A 25,897-nucleotide genomic window follows, 5' to 3' on the forward strand; every position below is an offset into this window, starting at 1 on the left:
TTCCCGGGACTTACAATTGCAAGAAACAGAAATGATGAAATTTGAATTCAGAAACAAACAAACAAACAAAACAACAAGAACAAAAAGCGCCTGAAGAGTCCTGAAGAGCCAGGTCTCAGATGAGTTACTGTAGTCAGATGCTGTTGTCACCGCTGTCAGTGCAGCAGACTAGACCTTAACACAGTGCCTGAGCTGAAACCACACTTCCTGTGTGTGCCTTGTACATACAAATTAAAAATCACATTGCTGTATGTGTGCTTTGGCCATTATTGTTACAAATACTTTCTAGAATGGCAGAAAAGTTAGAGGAAACTTTCAGATTCCCCCCCCTTTTTTTTTTTTGAGCTCCATTTTCTCTTATGTCAGTCTATGAAAATTACTGACTTCTAGCTTGGTTTTAAGTATTTGACCCAAAACCCAGTGAAGCAGTAGAAGCGTTGACTTTGAGATTAACTGATACCAACCCCAGCCTCGCTATGTAACAGCTGAGGTCATTTACAATGCTGTGAAACTCAGCCCAAAACATCAGAGGTATTAGCAGTTCCTTTACACCTACGTGGCAGTGAGTCTTACTGTTACACTAATGGGTTTTTAATTGAAAGCTTTGGAAATTGGTCTTGTTGGTGGGTTTAATTTTCTCTTTCAGCGAGTTTTGTCAGCAGCTCTAACCCGTGTGCTGCCTGACAATCAGGGCTTCCTAATGCAGAAATTAAACATTTTCCATGTGTGATTTGTTCCTTGCTTTTGTAACAAGCAAAAAATCTTAATCTGAGGTAGCAGCATGCTGTTTGGTCCCAGCATATTTGTTTATAACTGGTCCAATTTATCTGATTCAGGTGCACTGTGGCCAGGTATGAAACCTGAAAGTGGTTTAATTCAGACTCCATCTACAAGTCAGCACAGTGTTCTTACCTGCACTACAGGGTTAACCACAAGCCAGCCCAGCCCAGCACATTATTCTTATTCCATTGAAGGTAACTTGGCATGGTTTTTATCTGCATCTCTCTCCACCTAATTGAGTATAGATACCACAAATAGAGAGGCTTGCACGTTTGTTCTTGGTTTGTGCATGCTTCTTTATGCTTTGTCTCTTTTCTATTTGAGCGTGTGTTTGTGTTTGGTTTTGTATTTGCTATGTACCTCTGTATGCACCAGGCTGGCTTGTTGGTGCCATGCTGATGGACTTAACAGGGTGAAGAGAAAATGGGATGGGGAAAGGAGACTAAATGTTGTGTTCTTGCATGCCTTTACTGGGAATGTTCTTGCAGCTTGTTGTTGGTCTTTAGCTTGAAGTCAGTAAATGTACTGACTCAGGCTGGATTCTTTTTATTTCCTTCTGGCAGTAGAAGGCTCATATATTATATGTATATGCACCCCCCCCACACACACACAGACCAGGATATATTGCTTGTCTGGCTGCGTGAGGCCTCCAGCTTGGTAGCTCTACTAGAAAGTGGATTTGTGATTACAGAACTAGTCTACAGATATTCCCACTGCCAAAAGTGTCCGATCTAAGAAGCTGTGTGCTGACTTTCACTGGCTTCCATAGCAATTAGCTTATGGCAAATATGTGCAAATAATTACCCTGTTTTTAGACTGAATTTTTGCCATTTGCATTTGGGTGATGAATTATGAAAATTTGTCTCTATAGCTTGTAGGAAGCATTTCAGGAATACTTAATCTATTACATGTGTGATATTTTCATAGAATAACTCAGGGACTTCAGGAATCTTTAGTCCATCCTCCTGCTCAAAGAATGGTTGGCACTGAATTCAGACCAGGCTGCTCAGGGCTTTATCCATTTGGGTATCACAAACCTCCAAGGATCGGGGTTTCACCACCTCCAGTGACAGACTGTCATCATGATTTATTTTTTTTTGTCGAGTCAGAGCATCCTCTCCTTCATGAGCTGACCCTTTGACCATTTATCTCTTTCTCTGTCTGTGCACCTGCAAAAAGAACCTGGTGCTGTCTTCTTGATTATGTCCTTGTAGATACTGCAGGCTGATGTTAGGTGCCCCAAAGCCATCTCTTCTCCAGCCTGAAGAAGCCCACTGCCCCAGCATCCCTTCGCAGGGCACATGCTCCAGCTTCTGACCGTTTGGGTGGTTCTGTGAGAGACCTGTTCAAGTTTAGCAGCATTTTTCATGTGCTTGAGGACCAAAACTGAATGCCATATCCAGATGTGTTCTAATGAGTGCCAGGTAAAGGAGAATAATTAGGTAATAGATTTTTTTTTTTTAGCATGTCTTTCACTGATAGGAAAGACATTTTATGTCATGGTACGTGCTGAGCTTTATTTCATTGTGACAGTAAATGGCACAATGTAGTCTTTATTCTCAATTTACTTCTCACATTCATAGTTTGTGATTAGAAGTACACCACTGGAAATCTACCATTCTTTAAATATAACTCTTCTCCAGGTACTTCAACTGGCAGAATAAATGGTAATGTTTTACAGCACTAGCCCTGATTGCAAAGGGGAATTTGTCAGAAATAGTTCTGCATAATGTGACCTCAAGGAGTTTTGTCAGCTGATGTGCCACAGCAAGCAGGTAAATCCCTGGGAATAAATGAGGTAAAAGAGATTCCTGGTCAGTCCTCACTTCACAGAAGGATTTTAAAATACTTGACCTGTACATCTGTAAGAATGTGGCCTGGGAGTGTCATGTTGTGAGGAGAGTTTCCCTTTGGACTGCTCTTTGAAAGTGTGAAAAAAATCACCTGAATTGTGTAAGTGCTATTGCTTTTCTGTAAAACATTTTGCAAACTGGCGGGAAGCTCTTCCTTTTTTGGTTTTGCCGTTTCCTTTTCAGCAAGTTAGCAGACTGCCCGCTGAAGGGTCAAGTCTGTACTTGGACTGGTGGTGCAGGGGAGGTGGTGGAGAACAGGAGCTGGAAGGATGGAAAAAGACCACTGATTTCTTGAAGATCTATCTTTTTGTTTTCAAACAAAACAGAGTGCTAAACAGTGCTGCTGGCCCAATGGACATGTTTACAGTGCATGATCAATACAATTTAGTCTGCAGACTAATGCTGGACTGAACTAATATGATATTTAAACCCTGGTAATAGGTCAGGTGCACTTAGGGACTGAGAATTTTGCTTTTTGTCCTCATGCAAGCTGTAGCTGTGGTGGCAAGGAGCAGAGGCTCTGTGAAGCGCTGACAGTGACATGGGAGGGATGGCTGCTTCTTGCCTCACCTCTTCCTTCCATGTGAGCAAAGCAGCCAAGTGAAATGTAAAATGCATTAATTACCATTTCCCTTCCCAGCACACGAAGCAGCTTGAAAGAGGATTTTTGAAATCAACTGAAGCAAAACAGAATGGGATGAACGAGGCAGGGGAGTTAGGGATGAAAGGTCTGAAGATGGGCTCTGGAAGTGGGGGAGAAAAAGAGAAATCAGAAGAGAAAAAGAGACACGGCAGCTTCAAGGCAAAGACTGGTGTTTGCAGGTCCATTAAAACTGAGAGCATGAAATGATCATGAAAAGTCCCTTCTGGCACATCCATGCAAAACATTTTTGTGTGTTTTTGGCCCATTTACAGGCAAAGGTGCTGACCCCCAGTGCAGACAGAATTGCTTGATCTATGTAGTGGAAGCCGTTTGTAAAGATCTGATGTGTTACATTTTATAGATACAGGATAATTAAAAAAGTAATCTTGGAATGAGACTGGAGTTAAGATAAACAATGAAGTTGGGGATTGGGGGGTCTGTATTTTTACCAGAGTCCCAGCTCTTGGAAGTTTTTTGCTGTTTATTTTTTAACTTCTGCGATCCATCTCAGTGGAGAAGCAGCCTCTTCAGTGCACTACAGATGTGAATCTCTTTCTGTTTGCTCTCCATGATAACTTTGAGCGACGTGGTGGAACAACTTTGGTAGTTCATTTCTTCCAGCTTCCCAGCAGCTTCATTCTGTGTTAGCAAGGAGCTTTTCTGGAGATCCGTGCTTCACAGTGCCCTACCAGGTGGCATTTTCTTACTATAAACAGCAGCTTTGATTGTTTCCGTAATATGTATAGTTAAAAGGATTTTTATTTGGAAACTATCCCTTGCTCTTCAGCAATTGCATTTGAGGAGTATCTGTCAAGTCCCTGACTCTCACAGCTCCTGCTTCTAGTCTAGTAGCTGCATAGCTACAACATGCACTTGAATATCTTCATTGCCATTATTACTGTTTAGTGCAGTCTTTTTTTCCTTTTTCTAAATGTTCACCCCCAAAAACTTTCTTCCACCTGTTTTTGAACACTGCTGCTCCTGTCTATGAGGGGATTCCCAGGGGCTAATCACATGCCTTTATTTTTGCTTCTGTAGAGAGGCCACTTCACATTTCCCACCTCTTGTAAATACTGTGTATTTCTGCACTTCTTTTAAGATATATTTCTTTTGTTTTTCATCTTTTTTGAGGCATATTTTGGATCGATTCCTCTTTCCAGGAGCTGTTTACCAGGTAGTACCTGTGCTTGCTGTAACACAACGTATATTGATTAAGAGTTCGTGGTGGTCTGTTCCCCTTTGCAGCTTCCCTGGGGTTAGAAAGACTGAAGTCTTCAGGATGTTGAGTTCTTCAGTCTTGGGGTGAATTCTGCATGGATGTTATTTGCAGAAAGGCTTTTCTCAGGGTGATGGTAAAGTAGGTGATATTGTGGATTTCTGCAAGTCTTTTCATAAGTGTCTAACAATTTTTGGTTTTATTTGTGTGTAAAGAAATTAGGTTTAGCAAAAGAAAATATTTCTTGGTGGCACTTGGTTTAGTACGTGCTGGTTTTGTTCGTGCTTACTCCTGTATTTGTTTTCACTAATCCTTGAGGTTCCTGAAACTCTGTGGAGTAATGTTTAATGTTATGGCCCTGTTGCTGTAAAATCATCAAATCTGCTAAATGACATATAGCAGATGCCATTAGTTGTTCCCAGAAGGTCTAGTTGCCTCTTACGTGCTTTAGAAGAACTGAATGCAGTGATGTGAAGAGTATTAAACATCTTAAAATTCTTACTAACAACTAGAAGTCTCTAACAATTTGTCCTACATGCTGTTGACAAATTATTTCATAAACTCTTATCCAAAAACTAGTAATCTCACAGGGATATGTATGGGGAGATGTATTCACTTCTCCAGTAGGAAGCACCCTTTTTATATTTTTGAAATATTTTTACTCTTTCCTTATTTTTTTGATCTAATTAAACTAAATATACTAATTCCAATGCAAACAGATAAGCATTTGGTTATTGAACTGATTTAAACACACTTCATGTCTGTTGTTTATTCTGATTCATTTTTAATTGCTAATAATTAAACATCAGAATGTGATTTCTGTCTTCTCAAAACTTTTCGTAAAGTCATGTAGCCATTCTGATTAAACTCCAGTTGCTTAGCAGGCACGGAGGAGGAAAAAATCTTTTTAAAAGCTCTAGGTAAAATTTCTGAAACACTTGAAAATGATGTTTTTAAAGATCACTGTGTGTCAGCTCTCCTCCCTGTAAGCCTGGTGGAAATGTAACTGGTTTCAGGATACACCCCAACACTTTTTTGGCCTTTACAAGCAGAGTTCTGCTGGAAGCACAAATGCTTGCACCTAAGCCAGTAAGAACTTAGTAACTTATTTTACATCTTAGGTTGGTCTTGTCTCTCGTATTTCTCTTGAAACATATATATATATGAAGTAATTCTTAATTTTACAGCATCAACTACCAATGCCAATCCAGTCTCTACATCCTCAACTGTTGTCAATATTTCTACATCAGCCGTAGCCAGCATCTCACAGGTAAAATTTCCTTCTTGCTATATTTACGTGCGGCATCTCGTTCACCTTTGTTTAACACATTATTCAAAACTAACAAAAGAAAGCAAAATATTTGCACAACTTTAAGTAGAGCACAATGGTTACGAAAATTACAGGGTTCGATATGTTACTCTAAGTCGGCAAAATTGCTCTTTCGATGTCTTTGACCATGTTGCTCTTCCCTTTGGCCTTCACAGCAAACTTATTTGAGCTGTCCGTAGCTCTGTCCTTATCTGCTGATTGTGCGGTGAATCTTAAACAGAGCACTGAGATCTCTTCACGAGAGACACTGGAGAAGAAACAATAGAACTATTATTAGAACCAAACTACAGGGAGGATTATAGTTGGACATCTTTTGAATACCTTTGATCTCCCTCAGCAAGAAGGGAATGTATGTTGTATGCCATCAAAAAAGTTGAGTGAGATATACGTTCTGATAGTTAGAATAAAACAAAATCAAAAAGCCTTGAGGCTAATACAGAGCCCTTCTCCCTTACACTATGACCTACTGTGGGTAATAGATAGCACTGCTTTCTCCCTGCAGGCAGCAGTTAACTGCCAGTCTGAATATTCAGATATTACAAAGGAACCCTTCAACATCACAGCTTCGCAGAAGGAGAATATAGGAGCTGTGGGAAATCCAAGGGTTAAAGCAGATTCCTTGTATATTACACCGCTGCTTTTTAAGGTTCTTTCGTTAGCATAAACTTGCTTAGAATTTTAAGGAGAAAAGCTTTCCTGGATAGTAGTGCAGACTGAGGTGCCTGATGTATGTTCACAAATCCAAGAAGCTCCCTGAGTGAACTGGGAGCGTGCAGTGTGCCAGAAGAACGTGACATGGCACTTAGAGGGTGGCTATTTTCTTTACTATCAGTAGCAGAAATGAAAATCCTCAAGTATAGCTTGAGTTCAGGAGCCCTCTGATTTCAGTGATCAACTTCAGAATGAGTAAATTGTCTTCAGAAATAGATACCTTTCATCACAGTGTGCAATTTAATAGCTTTCTGAAGGCAGGTCATGAGTAAAGGCACTTTATCCTTTAGCTCTTGTGGCTGGGATTGTATTCTGAGCCAATGCCAGGGCTGTTCTCTATCGCTGTCAGTACATCTGGTGTCAAAGTAAAACGCAAGACAAAGACACAAATTCCAGAAGACAGAGAATGGACTGATGCCTTGGCATCAACTCGATGTTCCCTTGTTACTGTCACATCATTCATATAAATTCATTTTTGAAGAAACTAGAGGCAGAAGAAAGGCCCTGTGGTTTCTGGCCTTCTGTGGGCAGAACTTACCTGCTGTGGAGGCCATTGGGAAGTCATCTCTTTCAATCCTTATTTGGGGATTTCCTACATGTGTGGAAGGAAATAGCATAAAGTCAAAGTCAGACTTGCTCTTGCTGACATTTTTCTTTGACAGGCATATTCTAGTGTAAAAGTCACCATGATATAGAATGTTTTCTGAAAGGAGTGTCCTATCATAACCGATCCTTCCCTCTAATAGGAATATCCTACGTACACAATCCTTGGCCAGAGTCAGTACCAGACGTGTTACCCAAGTTCTGGCTTTGGGGCCATAACACCAGCAGACAGCAGCGCGGAGAGTACTGCGTTAGCAACAACTACGTATCCGACTGAAAAACCAAACGCCATGGTGCCTACACGGACGGTGCAGAGACACTCCTCTGGTAATGGTTGCATCTGTAACAGGGTGGCATCTGTAACAGGGTGGCTAATACCTTTGATAAACAATACAGCGTGCAGACATGGAGAAAACGTTATTTCAAAATGTGTAATTGCAGCACAATTGTGTGCTGCGCAATCCTGGACAGGATGCTTGCTTCCATCATCACACTCTGTCTCACTGATGTGCAGACTATGTGGTGGGCCAGGCAGACTTACGTATTGGAAATCTTATACTGCTGTGGTTCGGGAGACACACACCGTATACTCTAAGTGCTGTAGAGAGAGGGAATTCCAGGGGTGACCGGAAGGGGAGTTGACAGCAGCTCTCTGGGGTATGTTGCCTCTTGTCACGTGTCAGGGCTAGGTGTCCACATGGGCTCCAGGGCATCTATGTGATACCCAGCCTTGATAGCTCCTAGCTCGTTCCTTCCTGCAGCCAGTCATGACACAGCTGCCAATCCCAGGTAAGGAGACCCTTTGGAACTTCTCATGCATTTTCAAGAGCTGTAGTTTGGCCACAACCTCTCAATGAGTTGGTCTCTGATGTGCCCAGGAGTGCATCCTTTACTTTCCTCTCTTCTGTCTGCTTCATCATGTAAACCGTTGAAAGCTGCTGTGCTTTGTACGTGAACAGATCTGCATAGTATTAAGTTACCTGACACTTGTCGGGGCAGATTTTAGCTGTTAATAGAAGAAATGTAGAAGGGCTGACTTTTCTAGAGAACTGACTTTTCTAGAGAAGTCACATCTTTGGCTGACCTTCTCCACTAATGCTATATAAAGTACCAGCTTGTAGAGGCATTGATTGACTAAGATTTTTCTCAACAAAAATACAGTTTTCTAAATTTAACAACGATAAAAGCAAAGACTTAGTGCTTCCTCCAGCATCTTACACAAGGTGTTATGAGATCCTGTTTGTGTTGTAGAGCACTTATCAAGTGAAATCTGATGTCTGTTGTAGATTGATAGGTAAGAAAAATAAAAAAGATTCACTCTATTTTTGTTAGTGTGCTGTGTCTGGCTGGGATGGAGCTAACTGCCAAAGCAGTGTTGATAGCACACTTTTGGCTGGGAGGGGACACAGCAGGTACAACTGATCCAAAGTAGCCAAATACATATACCATATATATATATATATATGGTATATATACCATATAACGACATGCTCTGCAATAAAAACTGACACAGAGGAAGAAGGTGGCAGGGCGTTTTGGCTTCCAAGGCAGCTGTTGCTTGGAGACTGGCTGGGTATCAGCCCGTTGTGGGATGTGGTGGGCCTTTGCAGCACCTGGTTTTGATTTTTTTTTTTTTTTTTCCCTCCTTTCTTGTTACAAGACAAAGACTTGTTTTTGTCTCAACCCACAAGTTTTTTCACTTTTGCTCTACCTGTTTTCTCCCCTGGCCCACTGGAGGGAAGAATGAACAAGCAGCTGGGTGGGTACCTATCTGATAACCAGCATCAGTCCACCACTGCTGTTTAAACCCTCTCCACAGCCTTTGGTGCTTGCTGGAAGTTTTAAGTTCTGCTTTAAGGTGTTTTAAAGAAGAGTGACTACAATTAGGTCTTCATAATAGTCTTTTTTTTTTTCCTTTCTGCTTGTGATTTTCCATAGATCTTTTCGTCCTGTAAATGATTGTGTCACAGGCTCTTAGAAACAGAACTTGCTACGTCTTAGCTCACCTACTCCCCGCATGCCTTGGGCATGAGTACACAGAGTGCACTGTGGGTCCTTGGTTCCTTAGATGCCCAAGGGAATGGAACAGGGATCCAATAGTTGGATTCTTTTGCTTTAAATATTGCCTTTTTCTAAGCTTATCTCAGGACCTTTATTTTCTTAATTCCTTGTAACTTCTACAGTGTTTTCTGGGGTCTCAGTCCATCTAGTGCCTTGCTGAGTGGCTGCCCTGTGAACATGGCCTCTGAGCTATTTTTGAGGCTTGTCTCTGATAGCTGGATTTCACCAGAGCATTTTCTCCTGGAGGCCTATCCCCACTAACTTGACCTGCATTCCAGATATCTACCATTGTTTTGGCAAAACCCATCTACTAGGCAAATGCCAGATTTTGAGTGTATTCAGTCCTCTTCGCACAGAGAAGGAGAACTCTGCATGCAACATTGTGTTTTGGGAAAGCTGCTTCTGAACTGCTGTCCAGTTCCGAACAAGTTGCCTAGTTTAACCTGTAGTAATAATTAACACTTTGACCTCACTACACCTGTATTTCTAGCTCTTACATGTCAAGAATTGGTGTCTTTCTAAATGCTTTTTTTTGTTTGCTTGTTTGTTTTTTCCCCTCAAAGAGAGAATACAGATAGCAGTACTGGATGACTTTGCTGATAATGCTGTGAGCTCTGGCTGGGCAGAATTCCTGGCCAGTCCACTGGGTCCTACTGACTGGGTTTTCCCTTCCTGGGTAGTAGAACTTGGAAACAATTCCTTCTCCGTGGGTTCCAGAAAGAGCGATCATACACTCCTGTAGCTCCAAAAGGGCTTGAGTCCTTTGTTAGGACAGGAGGTGTTGTCCATACCTTTCCTGTCAACCCATCTTCACCTTGTGGGATACCACGGTGAGGTGATGACGAAAAGCACACTGATGTTGTAAATCAAGGAGCATAGTGCTTCGAGTGCTTTGCCTTTTTCAAGAAGCAGTTGTCCTCTAGTTGGAGCAAACAGCAGGAGATCTACACACCTGAATCTGTTTTTACTTGATTCTGAAAGCTCCGTGCAATTGTCCTGTTACTTCAAGCCACCAGTCAGAGAATGGCCCAGTTGTTAACGTTCTCAGTGACGTTTTCGTAGTTCAGGAGTACTCTTGAGTTCACCATTCTATGTGAATTTTCATAGGAATTGGTCGATGTTCATTAATTGCTTCATGCTCAAGACCCAGACTGAATTCAAAAGCTTTCAAGTTGGCTTGGCTCCAGAGTCAAAAACTGGTCCAGGTCATCCATCTGGTAACCCTGAACGAGGACGTGGATGACCCTATGCCTTTCTGCATTCCTGATAGAGTTCTGGTCCTATTTCTGAATAAGTCAGGCAGATACCTGGGATGTTAAATCTTCTGTGTGAAATGTTAATAGAGGTTTCAGAGGGTGTCTCCCATTGTCATAGTACTCTGCAAAGCAAAACATTTATTTACTGGGTGATGGTGCTTTACCCTTTCCCCGTGAAAGGAGCTCTTACCGGTTGGCGAATTGGCTCTTTAATGTATCCCTTTTCAGTCATGGCCATGCTGCTTGGCCAAGCCTTTGTCTTGAGGGCCAACTACATCGCTGTTTTTTTTGTTTGTTTGTTTTCTTGTTTTGTTTTGTTTTTTGGGGGGGAATGGTTGGGCAATGTAGCTGTAGTCTACGTATGTCTCATGTACAGTCAGCATGCTGTGGATTTGTGTACGATGAACATACTCCAGATAACTCCATACACTGGCTATTGCTTAACTGTTACTCTAAAGATATTTTGCAGTGGAACAGGAGGGAGTAGTGTATGCTGAAAACAGCATGTCTCATATAGGATTGCTCAACACAAAAAAATCATTTCACTAGCCCAGGAAATCTAGGATGGACAGGCATTACTCAATACTTTCCTTTGTACTTCCATTCCAGATTAAGAGTTTCTGACAGAAACTCTCAGGAAGCATTAAAAGAAACAATTGAAGAATAAAGCAGTGCTAGGATAGTGAGACTTTTGAGGGATTTACAGGCCTTACGTTGAAGGGTGCTATGTCTTTTACTGCAGCAGAATGCAGTAAGTAGGTCAGTCCTGACGGGTACTGAATTCAGGAGACAAAGCTGTTTTGAAATGATGGGACAAAGAAATCATGCTTTATGTTTTAACAATGGCTCGAGTACTATTGATTCAATAAAGCAAGATAATGTCTTACCTGTTGCAGGGGGAGCTTGTAGTCAAATGCTGTGAGTTTTGTGTTGGTGTTTGTTTTGAGGCATGAGGGGATGAGAGCTCTGTGATTTCATTCTGCAGGAGATGCATCCACAAGTCCATCATTGTCAAGAGCAACAGCAAGTAAAGAGTTAGATGAGCAGGCAAGAAAAAACATCCCTGGGAAGAACAGAGGGAAGAGGAAAGCAGACACCTCCTCCTCACAGGACAGTGAACTGGAGGTAAGTACTAATGTTGTTTTCTACAGGTAGCATTACAGAATGGTGTGGTGGTAAAAGTTCTCTCTTTCCTTCCTCCTGTGTACATGGAAATGAAAGGGGATAATGTAGGAAATTCCTGTGACCCTGCTCAGAGCAGGGCTCTCCCCAGCACTAGAAGAGGATGACCATAACTTTGTTGAGTCTTGAGAACCTCCAAGGTTGGAGGTCCTGCATCTATATATTGATGTCCTGGGACTACCACACCCACCTTGGGAAGCAGGTTTCCTTTCTCTATCCAGAATCTCCCAAGCTGGAATTTGCCTGTTCTTTTTTCCATTGCATTTTTCCATCTGTCACTACTGAGAATTTGTCTCCATTATCTTCACAGTTATTCTTCAAGTAGTTGTGGGCTGCTATTAGATCACTCGTAGTGTCCTCTTTGCCAAGATAAACCATCATAGCTCCCTCAGCCTCAGCAGCCCTTTGCTGACTGCTCTCCAGTTTCCTCACATGCCTCTTGAACAGGGGATACAACACTGGACCCAGTATTCTGGGGTGACCTTCCCAGTGCCAGAGTGGAACACCTTCGCTCCATCAGCTGTTCACCGTATTCTCCAGCATGCAGTTAATCTTATCTACAGGGAGAGTGCACTGCTGGCTCATGTTGCACCTGGTGTCCACTGTACCCTCCAGCTCTTTCCAGCCTGGACCTATTTAAGGGGTTATTCTACCCCCACATGCAGAATCTGCAGTTATTGAACTTCTTGTAGTTCCTGCTGGCCCAGTTCTCCAGTCTGTCAAAGTCCTTCTGTACTAAAACTCTATTAGTCACAACAGCCAATCCCCTTTATTTATCTTAACAAAGGTGTCTCTGATAAACACCAAGGTCATTTACCTGTTGCTATGTACATCATCAGCAGTAAATATCTACCCTATCTGGGCTCTATATTTCATTATCACTCTAGTTTTTTGCTTTTATAACTATAAAAACAAGAGAAGCTTTTGAGAAAAAATTGATCAAACGAGTCTCACCCGGAGCGTATAGTTGCCCTGTTCCAGTATATAAACTCCACCACACTACATTGGAAGAGTCTAATAATGTATTTAGTCTGTGAGATGAATGCTGTTGTTCATATCTGTTAAAAAGCATACTGCAACTAACCACCAAATGAACCCTAGAAGTTGTTCCTTTATTATAGCACCGTACTTGAACTATCTCAACTCTACAACTCTAGCTGGGGGGAATTGTCGTTCTGCTGGAGGGTAGGAAGGCCCCGCAGAGGGACCTGGACAGGTTGGGTCGATGGGCAGAGGCCAAGGGATGAGGTTCAACATGGCTAAGTGCTGGGTCCTGCACTTTGGCCACAACAACCCCCTGCAGTGCTACAGGCTTGGGGCAGAGTGTCTGGAAAGCTGTGCAGAGGAAAAGGATCCGGGGGTGTTGGCCAATGCTCACCTGAACATGAGCCAGCAGTGTGCCCAGGTGGCCAAGAAGGCCAACGGCATCCTGGCTTGTGTCAGGAATAGTGCAGCCAGCAGGAACAGGGAGGTGATCGTCCCCCTGTACTCAGCTCTGGTGAGGCTGCACCTTGAGTGCTGTGTTCAGCTTTGGGCCCCTCACTACAAGAAGGACATTGAGGCCCTGGAGCGTGTCCAGAGAAGGGCTGCGAAGCTGGTGAAGGGCCTGGAACACAAGGGAGTGGCTGAGGGAGCTGGGGTTGTTCAGTCTGGAGAAGAGGAGGCTCAGGGGAGACCTTATTGCTCTCCACAACTACCTGAAAGGAAGGTGTGGGGAGCTGGGGGTCGGCCTCTTCTCACAGGTAACTAGTGATAGGACAAGAGGGAATGGCCTCAAGTTGCACCAGGGGAGGTTCAGGTTGGAAATGAGGAGACATTTCTGCTCAGAAAGAGCGGTCAGGCATTGGAACGGGTTGCCCAGGGAGGTGGTGTTTAAGAAAAGGTTGAATCTGGTGCTTAAGTGGGTGATATTGGTAGCAGGGAGATGGTTGGACCAGATGATCTTGCAGGTCTTTTCCGACCTTAATGATTCCGTGATTCTATGATTCTGACTTGATTTTATTCTCTACCCAGCGAGTGTTTCTCTGGGACCTGGATGAGACCATCATAATCTTCCATTCACTTCTCACAGGGTCTTACGCTCAAAAATATGGCAAGGTAATGATGTCTTTTATGTGAAAAAAAATCATGTGTTATACAGAAGTGAATGTTAATCTCTGGAAAAGGAATAGAATTCTATTTTGTTTTAAATGTGTAGTATGATACTTCTAACTTGTTGCAAATTGGAGGGGAGAAAAGGAACACTAGATTTGGCTTTATACAAAGTTAGATTATTATACAAAGTTAGATTATTAACATCACAAACACTTCCGTTCTAACAATGTCAGACTGCTTTTATCATTATTGGGAATTATTGAGGACATAGTACAAAAGAAGTATTTTTTCTCTTTCAAAATACATTGAAGATTTTAGAATATATGTGTTGCTTCTAAAAGTGCTTCAGTCCCTGCCATGAAGTACTGAAGTGTTTTTTTTAACATTTTGAGTCAATGTATTACCAGATGGAATTACATCATTCTTGATAGGCATTTGAAATTCTGTACAAAGTAACCGATGAAAGATTTGTCATAACTTACTTTTAGCCTGTAACCGTGATGAGTTTACATTTTCTCTTTTTGTTTTGTCAGGATCCAACTCTAGTGATTGGCTCTGGTCTGTCAATGGAGGAGATGATTTTTGAAGTAGCTGATACTCACCTGTTTTTCAATGACTTAGAGGTACATGGCAAATGTTTTTTAAAAAGCAAAACTCCATATTAATTAGAGTTACACTGCAGAGTTTGTGAAGGCAGATGTGCTTCACAGCAAGTCAATAATGAATAATGGTATGCCAAAACTTAAGTGGTTCTAAGCAGAGCCAAATCAAAGGGGTGTTTGTTCTCTTTTATCTGAGACAGGGGCATCCTGGACACTTCCAGTGTCATGAGCTCTCCTAGCTCTCCTATGGGTTTCTACTTGTACCTGAAAACATTAAGAGCGATGCCTACTTTGTATTATAGTTTCATTCTGGACTGGTAAGCATTTTGCTTTCGCTGATGCTATATTTGAAATAGAGACCAGAGATCTGGAGAAAAAGGTGACCTGTAGAATGTTAGTTCTTGGGGCTTTGGCTAAACAAAAAACAGTCTCAGCCAGTGAACCAGTAGGTCACACTGACTGTGTAACAACTATGAAGGATGTGCTTCCACAGACAAGCAGGCTGTACCTACAGAGGTGCTACCCTCCATTCTCACAAGCTATCTTTGCTGCTCTCCCATTCCTTTTCTTCTTGAGGGACTTCTGTTCAGCGTCCATCCTCTTTCATGCACACTATTCTTTGCCAAATTAAATACATCTGTCTGTTCTGCACTTTCCCAGAAGCTGAATATAAATCTTTGCTTGAATCATGGCAATATCCTATGCTATGACATTATCAGATAGCAGTGAAAAGACTAATGCAAGCTATCTGGGGAGGTGTGAAATTTTGGCATAGTCTGGAATTTAGTGGTTAGAAGCAGATTTCCTGACTTATGTCATCTTTGAAATTTGAGCACAAAAATATGGATTCATGAACCTAATTTGCAGAATTTACGGGCCTAGTTTAAATCTGAGTGTGAAGAGTGACCTGTTAAATGTAGATGCATCACTGGCGTACATGGTGGGAAAACACAAGATGTTTTTGTTAATGCAAATGGAAACTTCAATGAAGTTTACATTTATGGCAGCTATGAATTTCACAAAAGTGGTAATGACAGTTACATCTCTGCCCCAGGGAAAAAAAAAAAAGGTCTGTTGTGCTGGAAGGATAGTCACTGACACGTGAACCAAGTAGTCAACATCACTCACTGCTGTTGGTAGTAGTTGCAGTGGGAAATTTTTGAGGTGGGGAAATTTTGCTTGTAGTTCTAAGGTACTTGCAGTTTATCTGTGGGTTAAGTCAGCTGTACTAAGCAGCAATGCCAAAGCAATAAGGTATTGATGTTTCAATCCAAGATTTATGCTGTGGATCTCTAGTAAAAGAAAATTGACCGTTATGTTATTGTTTAAACGGAGTATCATCAGTTGACCAGATAATATGGTTTGGGGGCACTTTTGCTTTTGTTTAGCTTGTTTTTGTGAAATGGCAGAAGTGTTTCAGATGATAAGTGATGATCAGATGATCAGTTCAACTTGTTCAGCAAGTGTTGAGGTTTCTTCTTTGCAGACAAAATGTCATAAAAACATGTTTGTTTTTTTTCTGACCTTTATGGTGCTTCAAATCCCTGTCGTGGCAAGGACTTGTAGGTGGTGCAAAGTAAAACAAAGCTAATGGAAGCACTGGAAAACAAAGCTAATGGAAGCTGTGTATAGGTTTGTGGAGGCAGTATAGCTGTGTTTGGTGGTGTTGGCAAATGTGAAGGGATCGTTCTGTATCGTGCTTCTTTTAATCTGCAAAGTTTGATATGTTTCTGGATTACAACAGTGGCTTCTGCTTTTTTTTTTCCTGTTTTAAACAGGAGTGTGACCAGGTACACATAGAAGATGTGGCATCTGATGATAATGGCCAAGATTTAAGGTGACGTACTGAAGAATGCATGAAACGTACAGCTGATGCAATCTGGTTTATTTTGCAGGGCTTCAGAAAGAAACCAAACTGTAATGGGGTTAAGGAATGGAGGCCAGCATTGTGCACGGTCTGAAACTCAGCCAGTGGTGTTTGTTTGCTGTGGTTTTTTTTTTTTTTTTTAAGACCTACAAAAAACTTTTGGAATTATAATGGGAATTGCATTGTCGAACTGTTTAATATTACCTATATGCTCAGTGATGTGTAATGAGTGGAGAACCCGCACTCCAAACTTGATGATTTTGACTTTTTAAAGTCTCCCTACAGTTTGCACCTCCCTGTGAGCTGATTTTATACATAGTCAGACAGGGAGATAGTTATTCTGCTGCATTAGTGAGTTGAACTGGCTCATGGAAAGGTCTGAGAAGTGCCTGTCTGTCAGGGAGAAAGAAATACGGAGAAAGTGGTGAAGCAGAACCTGCTTCCTGCAGTCATGAGCTGGTAAAGCAGCTCATCTGCTTGTGGAACTGTAGCTGTGATCTAGAGAGGCAGTTGTTATGTTTGGAAAATACTACATGGGGATTTAGCACTGCAGAATGAGAGAGGGTAGTGGGAAGGATGTTCTGTATTGCGGAGGAAGTGAGCGAAGAGCAAAAGTTGGTTTTGTATTGGGGGTATGCAAGAGAAGTTGAATCAACAAATTTCAGTACAGCAGTTGAGAACTGAAAGCAAGTGTAGGTGATATTAGAGCACATTGCCCAGAGTAGCTGGCCTCCACCATCGGGGTGCAGAGGTGGTTGTGCAGAGTTCTTCATGGTGCTTTTCTAGCTGCTGTCAGAGCTGAAATCTGCAACCCAGCCAGAGGGGTCACAGTGGCTCTGCTGCTGTGGCACACGTAATAGATCTGGTTTTTTTTGTTTTTTTTTTTAATAGCAACTACAATTTCTCCACGGATGGCTTCAGTGGCTCAGGAAGTAATGCAAATCACAGTTCATCAGTTGGTGTCCAAGGTGGAGTGGACTGGATGAGAAAACTAGCATTCCGCTACCGCAGGGTACGAGAGATCTACGACAAATACAAAACTAATGTTGGAGGTGAGTGTTCCCATGCACCAGTATCTGGAGCACTAACCAGAGTTTGTAACGCCAGACTTGGTTCTTCTGAGTAGCTGTAGTTTTTGTACAGTAGTTTTTGCTTTCCTAAATGTTTGAACATGAAAATTCACTGTTCTGCTAATGCTAACTAGGATCATCTCTCTCTGTAATCTAAGAGGCTGCATCTTCCAAAACTGAACAGTTTTCCAGTGTGCTCTCTGACTTACGTAGATAGGGTTGGTCAGTCAACCATATATCTCAGAGAAGGGTTTGGTGCAGTGTCCCTTTGCTACTTTTGAATGAAAGGCTGCCTATCACCCTGCGTAGAACAGGCCTAAATGACTTATATAACATTCTGCTTAGGAGACCTTTTCACCTATGTCTTCATAAAATCTTTTATTACGCAATTGTCAAGAAGTAAAGCGTTTGTTCTTTTGGTTGCCGTGCTTAGTCTGACATGACATCTCTAAGTCTGTTCACAAAGTCACTTAAAATCTTCTGATTTTGCTTCTCTTCCAATGCCACAGCAGTAATAAAGATGCATACTGCAACTCTATTCCACAGAAGTCAAATGTTGAGAAAGTTTCTGTTTAGTCTGAATCTTAGCATTGAGATCCCTAGGAACACGGTGCTGCTGGAGCAGCTCATCTGACTGTGTGACAGCCTGGTGGGTTGCAGGTTTGAGTACCCTTAGCCTATGCAAAAGAAGCTTGACACAACATTTTCTTTGACGTACTTTCTGAAAAACAAACAAAAAGGGTGGTCAGAACTATAACCTTCAGCCTTAAAAGTTGTATTAATAAAGTCTGCATTTTACTGTACCACAATTACCTTATTTCTGGTAGGGGTCAGACATTATTTCATATTTTGCATGTGGGAAACCTGGATGTGGAGTTTTTCAGGACCTGTCTAAAGGTAAAGTAGTTGTCAGCGCAGCCCGGAATGAATCCCTCTGTGGCCTCATTGTCAGAGGACTAGAGCATATTGCGTGTAGTGAGGAGTGGTGGGGCAGGAGTGACAAGGCGGAGTCATATTGCATGGCTGGAAATTAGGTGGAAACAGTTTCAGACTCAAGGGGCTCTCTTTTTTTTTTTGTTTTATTTAATAATGGAAGCAGATTTGACTGTATAGGCACCATTTCTGACCGTTTGCAACTGGATGTTTTGAGAAAATGATGTTTAAAAGGCATTAAGTACAGCTCTGCAGAGAAGGACCTGGGAGTCCTGGTGGCCAGCAGGCTGACCATGAGCCAGCAGCGTGCCCTTGTGGCCAAGAAGGCCGAGGGGATGCCGGGCTGCATTCAGCAGTGTTGCCCGCAGGCCAAGGGAGGCGATCCTCCCCTCTGCTCAGCCCTGGGGAGGCCACACGTGGAGCACCGTGCCCAGTTCTGAGCTCCCCAGTACCAGAGGGACACGGAGCTGCTGGAGCGAGTCCAGAGGAGGGCTGTGGAGATGATGAGAGAACCGGAGCACCTGTCGAACGAGGACAGGCTGGGAGAGCTGGGCCTGTTTAGCCTGGAACAGAGGAGACTGAGGGGAGAGCTCATCAGTGTGCATAAGTATCTGAGGGGAGGGTGTCGAGAGCACGGAGCCGGTCTCCTTTCAGTCGTGCCCAGCGACAGGACGAGAGGCACAGACTGAAGCCCAGGAGGTTCCGGCTCAATGTGACGGGACATTTCTTTACCGGGAGGGTGACAGAGCACTGGGACAGGTTGCCCAGAGAGGCTGTGGAGTCTCCTTCTCCGGAGATACTCAAAACCCGCCTGGATGCCATCCTGCGCAAGGTGCTCCAGGTGATCCTGCTCTGCTGGGGGGTTGGACCAGGTGATCTCCAGAGGTCCCTTCCAAGCTCGGCCATTCTGTGATTCTCTGATTCTGTGATTAAGATGGGAAGGGTCCTTGGGCCTGTGTGGAGCAGGAAGTCTGACGGGATGACTGCAGGAGTTCCTTCCCCTGCTGCTGCTTGTGACCTTGCACGACACCTACTCATTTTTTGTATGAGTCGATACATTTTGTTGTATGTATCCTAAGAACTGCACAGGGCTTACCAATGCAGCTGAGAAAATGTGTTGCTTGCTTTCCAGGCCTTCTTAGCCCACAGAAGAGGGAAGCTCTGCAGCGACTAAGAACCGACATAGAAGTGTTAACAGATTCCTGGCTGGAAACTGCATTAAAGTCCCTGCTACTCATACAGTCCAGGTATGGAAACTGGAAACGTGTACGTTGCTTTCTCAGTTATTCTCTCTTAGATTTGCATGCACTTACAGCAATGCTCACAAGTACATTACTGCTGCTTGTCATAGGTTCTAGGAAATGAAGTGAATGTGTGCAGGAACCCCACTCGTGAGCACCCTTTGGGGTCTTTCTATGGCAACATCCTTTGCTAGGAAAGTCCTCTTAATAAGACTGTGCTCAGAAAATTACATTTCTTCGGGAGAATTTTTGTTTAAAACAAATCAAAATCTTGGCCTACAAAGACTCGGAGAAGCAGGGCAGCAAAGTTCATGGCACTTCGGAAAGCTGAGCAAGTTGCCCAGAGTACCCTTCAGCACTACAAGGCGTAGGTGTGCTTTTACAAGTGTGTTTTTTTTTTCTTTTAGAAAAAACTGTGTGAACATCCTGATCACAACCACCCAACTGGTGCCAGCTCTTGCCAAAGTTCTTCTATATGGATTGGGCGAGGTGTTTCCCATTGAAAATATTTATAGTGCTACAAAAATAGGTAAGGGTCTGCGCTGAGACACCTGGCATTGAGGTGTCTTTTGTGGGCTAGCTAGGATTTTTACACAGGAAACACAGTTTCTGCAGCTGAGAAGTGCTTGTGACTGCTGTGATGCAGCTAGTCGTGTTAATTGTGGTGGCTTCTGGTCTTATGAACCAAACTGGGTTCCAGTAAGACAAAAATGTATTTTTGTTCTGGGAAGAAGGGGTTAGTTCAGGCTTCTGTTTCTCTCTGCCTAAGGCTCATTATAGTGGTTTCTCTTCTGGCAGGCAAAGAAAGCTGTTTTGAGAGGATTGTGTCACGATTTGGAAAGAAAGTCACCTATGTGGTAATTGGAGATGGGCGTGATGAAGAGGTTGCAGCTAAGCAGGTGGGTTTCTGCAGAGGTGGGATATGGGTTGATGCACAGGGAGGTTACAGTAACAGTCTTTTATTGCAAGTACTCTTTTTCCAAGGCTGAATTCTTCACGCCAGAGGCAGAGAGGGGAAACTTTGCCTTTGCAAGAAATCTTTTACTACATGAAGAGGGGAAGTTATCTGGCTCTTGAGGGTTTAAAGGTTCTGTTTTACTCTTGTCTAGGTTTGAAGTTCATGTGTACTTGCAGACTGTTAGTGTAGCACTGTCCCTGTTTTTACAGGGACAGTATCTTGATGTGGCAGGCCTTGATCAGAGCATGAGTCTATCAATCAGGGTAATGCAATTTCTCAGAAGCACTGAGGGAGTCAGGACTTGATTGCCAGCAGTCAGATCAATACACAGCATCTACTCTTAGTCTGAATTACAGATAAGGAGCTAAAAGTTTGATTGAACAAGCCTGAGTAGATTGTTCACTCGTGTTAATTAAAGGCAGTTAAGTGCATGGATTACTGTCAGGACAGCATCTCTCGGGCGTCACATTGACTGCCATGTGCCAGAGCTGTCATCCACACAGATTCCCTTGGAGTCTTGGAGGCTTTTCATCTGAGGTTTCCATCATGACTGCCCAAAGTGGCTGATAGTCAGTGCTGGCACCCATCACGAACTATTGTGCAGATAAGATAAGGGTCAGATACCAGTGTGCATACGGCTGAGATCCTTCCTGAGCATGGTATGTGCTGTCACAAATGCTGTATTGCACAACTCTGCAGGTGTACCTTGACTGCTTCCACCTAGCTGCAAAATCACTCCCATAAAATGGACTTTGTTAATCTTCTTGTTACAGCACAACATGCCTTTCTGGAGGATCACAAACCACGCAGACCTTGTGTCCCTTCACCAAGCCCTTGAGTTAGACTTCTTGTAAGACACTGGAGCAAAGGTGTGACTGCAGCTCCTGCAAGCCCTCTCCATTGCTGGGGAGGCAGAAATCTCATACATTTGGGGACTCGATTTTCAGCTTGATGAAGAATACACACCTAATGCAAATTGTGCAGTAGAACGTGACACCAGGTCCTTTCCTCAGGAGCGTAGGCCCTGCCAAGTACAAAAGGTGTCCTATAAAGAAGCACTAGACTCAGCAGAGCTAGAGCTTGTCTGAAGAAGAGACTCACAGAAGCCAGCTGAATTCTTCTAGCAGGTAGTCTCCAGAGTGAAGGGGTAATCCAGTGGAGAAGGCTCTAACAGATACTTCTGCTTTTCTATTCAGCTTAGTTATAGAACCCAAGTAAACATAAAACCTTATTTTTATAGAAAAATACTGACGGCAGAGCTGAATTTCCCTTGTTTTGCAAAGCCGAAAAGAGCTGTTGTTTTTTTCCATGGGAAATACTAATGAAAATGTCAAAATACCTCTACTGATGTGAAAGTGTGTCCTCTCTCCTTTCCTGGGTGTTCAAAGCAGATAATTTATTATGATATCCTTACGTTATTTCTTCAGTGTGGGATTTCTGGAAAATAAAAAGATAAGGGAATGTTTCTGGGGTTCCTCATAAAGGAAAGTGTTGCTGTTGGTTGATCCCATTGGCTTCTAGCCAATGTGTGTACATTGCACATGGCTCCAAACCCTGTTAACAAGTAGTAGGTTGTTGGATTCCAGCAATCCACAACCCAAACTGCAGATCCCACAGATTTTCCTTATATGGGAAAATGAAACTGCCTGTGAACATTGGATACAGCACGACACTATTGCAGATAGTGCTGAGAAGTGAACAGAAACCTCATTTGGACGAGGAATAATTTGAGAGAGAACTAAATCCTCATAAATGTTACAAAGAAGGGTATGGTAACTAATCTTCACCTCTGCTTTTCTGACTCCATTTGTGAGAGTATGTTCCTTTTAGTAGAATCAGATTCAATTTTCTTATATTCTTCTTTGCATTAGCCTAACTCTACATAGTTAGAAACAAAATAAAATCCTTGTTAAGGGGGACTTAATTTTGTAAGACACTGTGACTTGCCAGCCTGGAGCACACTGACCTTGGAAGTGATGATTACACTGATATTTTTGCTACTATCTCAGAAAAAAAGGGGGGAGTCAGTGACCTGCAGTACCACTAGCCAGAAATAACCAGCTGAAGACCGGGTGCTGGCACAGGGGGCTGGTTTTGTGTGAGATCAGGCTGTGTTTGGTGGTGTCTGCCACCTGCCTGTACCCTGATGGCACAAAATCGGCAGGCGCCTGAAGCTTTTGTACAGAGGCCAGATGTCTGGCTCAGCAGGAAAAGCAGAGGTGTGTAGTGGGGCTCAGCAAACACCGCAGCTGCACCCAAACTCTTCCAGATCTCATCTGCAGCCCAGCGTAACCCATCTGGGTCTGGTCTGAAAGACCCAACCTGTCACTTCGGGAGGACGCTGACCCACTCAGGCTGTGCCTACAGAAGCAGGTGATATCTGCTGCATTCCTTTCATGGCATTAATTACTGAGGAATAATTTCCATCGGTGCTGGGGGAGTTGCTGTGTTGGCTCAGCCCATGCACTGTGATGTGGCCTGTGAGTGACGGGTTGGTGTCTGTCCCTGTGCTGGCTCTGGTCACCACTGCTGAAGAGGTGCTAGGGCATTAGATCCCCAGAGCTGAGGGACTGAACATGGAGGTCTCTGTTTCAGATGTTCCTAGCTCCAGTTTTGGTTTTAAAAAATATATAAAAATCAGAGTTTTTCCTCACTCCAAGATGGCCAGGAGTCAGGAGCCATCTGCTTTCCATCCAGCTCCTTGCTAGGTGTTGGCCTAGTGCTTTGCTCTCAGGCGGACGCTCTGGGTCTGCATATTTTCACAGGGAACCGCTGCTTCAGGATTGTGCTGTGTGCGTGTAGCAGCTGCTGCCTGTGAGCAATGTGAGCTCTTGTCCCATCAGAAGACCTGAGGAGCCAATTTCTGCTTTCATGCTGTGGGTGCATGCTGGTGTTTGGCAGCAGCGTGAGCCCTGTGCAGAGTGGGAGGATGGAGATGGCGCAGGGCTGAGAGTTAGGTTCACCTGAGGGCTCTGAAGAAGACTTGTTACTGCATCAGCAAGAGCAGATCTGAGAGGAAGGGAGCCATGTGGAGAAGCAGCTCCATTGTTTCTGAAATGTTCCTAGATCAGGACACCTCTAAGTTACGGAAGAGTCTGTGCTGGTTCCTAAATCTCTCTCTGCAGGTCCCCAGCCCATCCAAAGGTCTTGTAAGCAGGCTTGGAGATGTCCCAGCCTGTGAGCACGTCTTGTACTCCAGCCAGCTGAACTTTGGGATGGAAACCCGTGCCTTAACCTCCCACTGCCTGGCACAGGGAAGTGGCCTCGCTGCTTCACTAACGTCTAAAGTCGCTTGCAGGAGAGCCATGTCGGTCCGTGCTAGGAGGTGGGATGTGTTTTGCCCAGGCACTCACAGCGAATGCTGGAACCAAGGTACCAAGCAGCCCAGAAGCTGGCAGGCTTTGCTTTGTGTTTGTTTACTTTTAAAATGTTTTAAAGAAACTTTAAGATGGCAGCAAAATTTTAGCTGAGTGTGGACCTGTTGCAGCCAGTGACATTTCATACTGCTATTTATACGATGTCTCCTTGAATGTATGTAAAGTACTTTTATAATAGGAGGTTGATGGTACATTTCTGTGTTTGTTTAATAATAAAGGTTGACCTGGCTATTTTATTTTTTTTCCCCCGCTGCTGGCTGATGTTAAGACTTTGCCTGTCTTGTGTGGCAGGTACAGCCTCTTTAACCAAGCATTGATTTGCTTCTGTGTCTCTTTGCTCTCCTGTTATTCCTGACCTGGCTGTAAGCTGAACCGCTGATAAATCCAAATACGTGAACGAACGCCCGCTGGCCTGCTGAGCTGGCCTGGGTGCACACAAGCAGCTGCTGGCCTCCTCCCTGCTTTTAACTGCAGATGCAGAGTCTTAAAAACCAACCATCTGATCACGGTGTGTGTGGTGCCTCCACATGCTCTGGGGGAAATGCCAGTGTTGGCCCTCAGCCTGCGGTGGCGCAGAAAGCAGCAGGAGCCCCCCCGAGCCCGCAGCAGCCTTTTCTGCGCTGACATCCCAGCACGGCGGAAGGAGGGGAGCCCCAGGGGCTGCTGGCTGCGCAGCCGTTGCCTGTTTGTGTTCTGTGTAACGGGAGCTGTCCTATGAACTGGAAAAAAAATAAAGTCTTTATTTTCTATAGTCAGTGCTTCAGTCTGTTCTCTGACAGCCCCTCCCCGCAGCTGGTCCCTGCCCTCGGTGCTGGCCCTGGCTGGGGTCAGTGACAGCGAAGGCGTTTGGGTGGCTGCGCCTCAGGTCCCAGCACAGCCCCTGGAGGGCCCTGCTCTCCTGGGGGTTCCTGCAGGAGACAGCAGTGCAGTTCCACGACCTTTGGCTCTGCTCTGCTGCCCACGTAAGTCACATCATGCTTGGGTAGTGAGGCACAAACCCTGCCTTCCCCCCCCCCCCCCCCTCCCTTTTTGCACAAGTCCAGCAACCAACTTCCTCCAGTGGCACCACAGCACAGCTGCTGCACCAGCCCTTTGCCCTGGGCTTATCTTGTGGCAGGTTCATGGGACAGGAGCAGTTCAGCTGCATCTGGCTGCCTCCCCCTGCACCGCCCTTCCCTCAGCACCTGGTACGGGCCAGTCCCCTCCTGCGACGGGGGGTGGATGGGGAAGGGGCTGTGGTGGGCCACGCAACAGCAGCAGGAGCCAGGAGGTGCCTTGGAGCCTGCTTGGGCAAGCACCATGTGTCCGGGCAACGGGGCCAGGCTCTGCCACAGGTCCCGTGCTGCAGCCCCATGTCTGGCCCTCAGCCCTGCGCCACCGTTACAGCCAAGGAACCGCCCCTGGGTCGTTCCAGCCTGGTCACAGCGGTAGCTGGTGGCGGTAGGAATGGCTACAAAGGGACTGTAAGGGGACAAATAAGCCACAAGTGCTGAGCCAAGCTGCAGCCCCACCAGCCTGGGCCCAGGGTGCGTGTGGGGGTGTGGGGCAGCAGACACGGGGCAGCGGGGCCTGGCCCCAGCTCCCGGCCGTGCTGTGGCTGCCCTGAGCTGCCCCAGGGACAAGAGCATGGGCACAGCGCAGGGCCTGCCGCCCAAGTGCCTCTCACTCTGCTCACGCAAGCTCTTTCTGCAAGTGATGATGGAGGAGGAGCGGCTTGCTGGGGGCTGCAGGAACTCCAGCACAGGCCCCTCCGCAGGCAGGCGCTGCTTTGTCCCGTGCCCTCTCTCTGCACAGGAGCCGAGCTCCTGAAGAGAGCTGAGCTCAGCGCTGCCCATCTCCCCGGACAGCGGGAAAGGCATCAAGGGGCAGCGCGAGCAGGGCCCTGTGTGAAAGTGCTCCCACGTTTTCAAAGTGGTGAAGTGCTGCCAGGAGGTGAGGCCACTACTTACATGAGCCCTGGCCCCGCATCCCACCCCAGGACCCCTCTAACACCCGACAGAGCTGCAGGCACCCTACAACCGCTGCCCTCCCAAGGCAGCCACTCTCCCAGGTGGGTGCCAGGCTGCACAGAGAGCCCTCACCTTCTTCTCTGCCCCTCCCAGCAGGGCTCCGAGTCACAC

The 25,897-nt window shown here is 44.6% G+C and overlaps 1 protein-coding gene across 3 annotated transcripts in view; it reads left to right on the forward strand.

The window, feature by feature from the left end:
• The window catches only part of EYA3 (EYA transcriptional coactivator and phosphatase 3), a 57,229-nt gene extending 32,701 nt beyond the window's left edge, over positions 1-24,528 (forward strand). The window contains exons 7-18 of one of the 3 annotated variants that reach the window (XM_066982587.1): positions 837-974; positions 5,680-5,762; positions 7,280-7,463; positions 11,439-11,578; positions 13,649-13,732; positions 14,263-14,352; positions 16,110-16,168; positions 17,090-17,250; positions 19,334-19,448; positions 19,850-19,971; positions 20,241-20,341; positions 21,174-24,528. In XM_066982587.1, the coding sequence (XP_066838688.1) occupies positions 837-974; positions 5,680-5,762; positions 7,280-7,463; positions 11,439-11,578; positions 13,649-13,732; positions 14,263-14,352; positions 16,110-16,168; positions 17,090-17,250; positions 19,334-19,448; positions 19,850-19,971; positions 20,241-20,341; positions 21,174-21,254 (1,358 nt within the window). In that variant the 3' untranslated portion in view covers positions 21,255-24,528. The remainder of the gene's footprint in view (positions 1-836; positions 975-5,679; positions 5,763-7,279; positions 7,464-11,438; positions 11,579-13,648; positions 13,733-14,262; positions 14,353-16,109; positions 16,169-17,089; positions 17,251-19,333; positions 19,449-19,849; positions 19,972-20,240; positions 20,342-21,173) is intronic. The other 2 variants (XM_066982588.1, XM_066982589.1) reach the window with 2 other exon arrangements.
• The last annotated feature ends 1,369 nt before the right edge of the window (positions 24,529-25,897 follow it).

The sequence above is a fragment of the Anser cygnoides genome, chromosome 24, assembly GCF_040182565.1.
Source record: "Anser cygnoides isolate HZ-2024a breed goose chromosome 24, Taihu_goose_T2T_genome, whole genome shotgun sequence".
Lineage (NCBI taxonomy): Eukaryota > Metazoa > Chordata > Aves > Anseriformes > Anatidae > Anser > Anser cygnoides.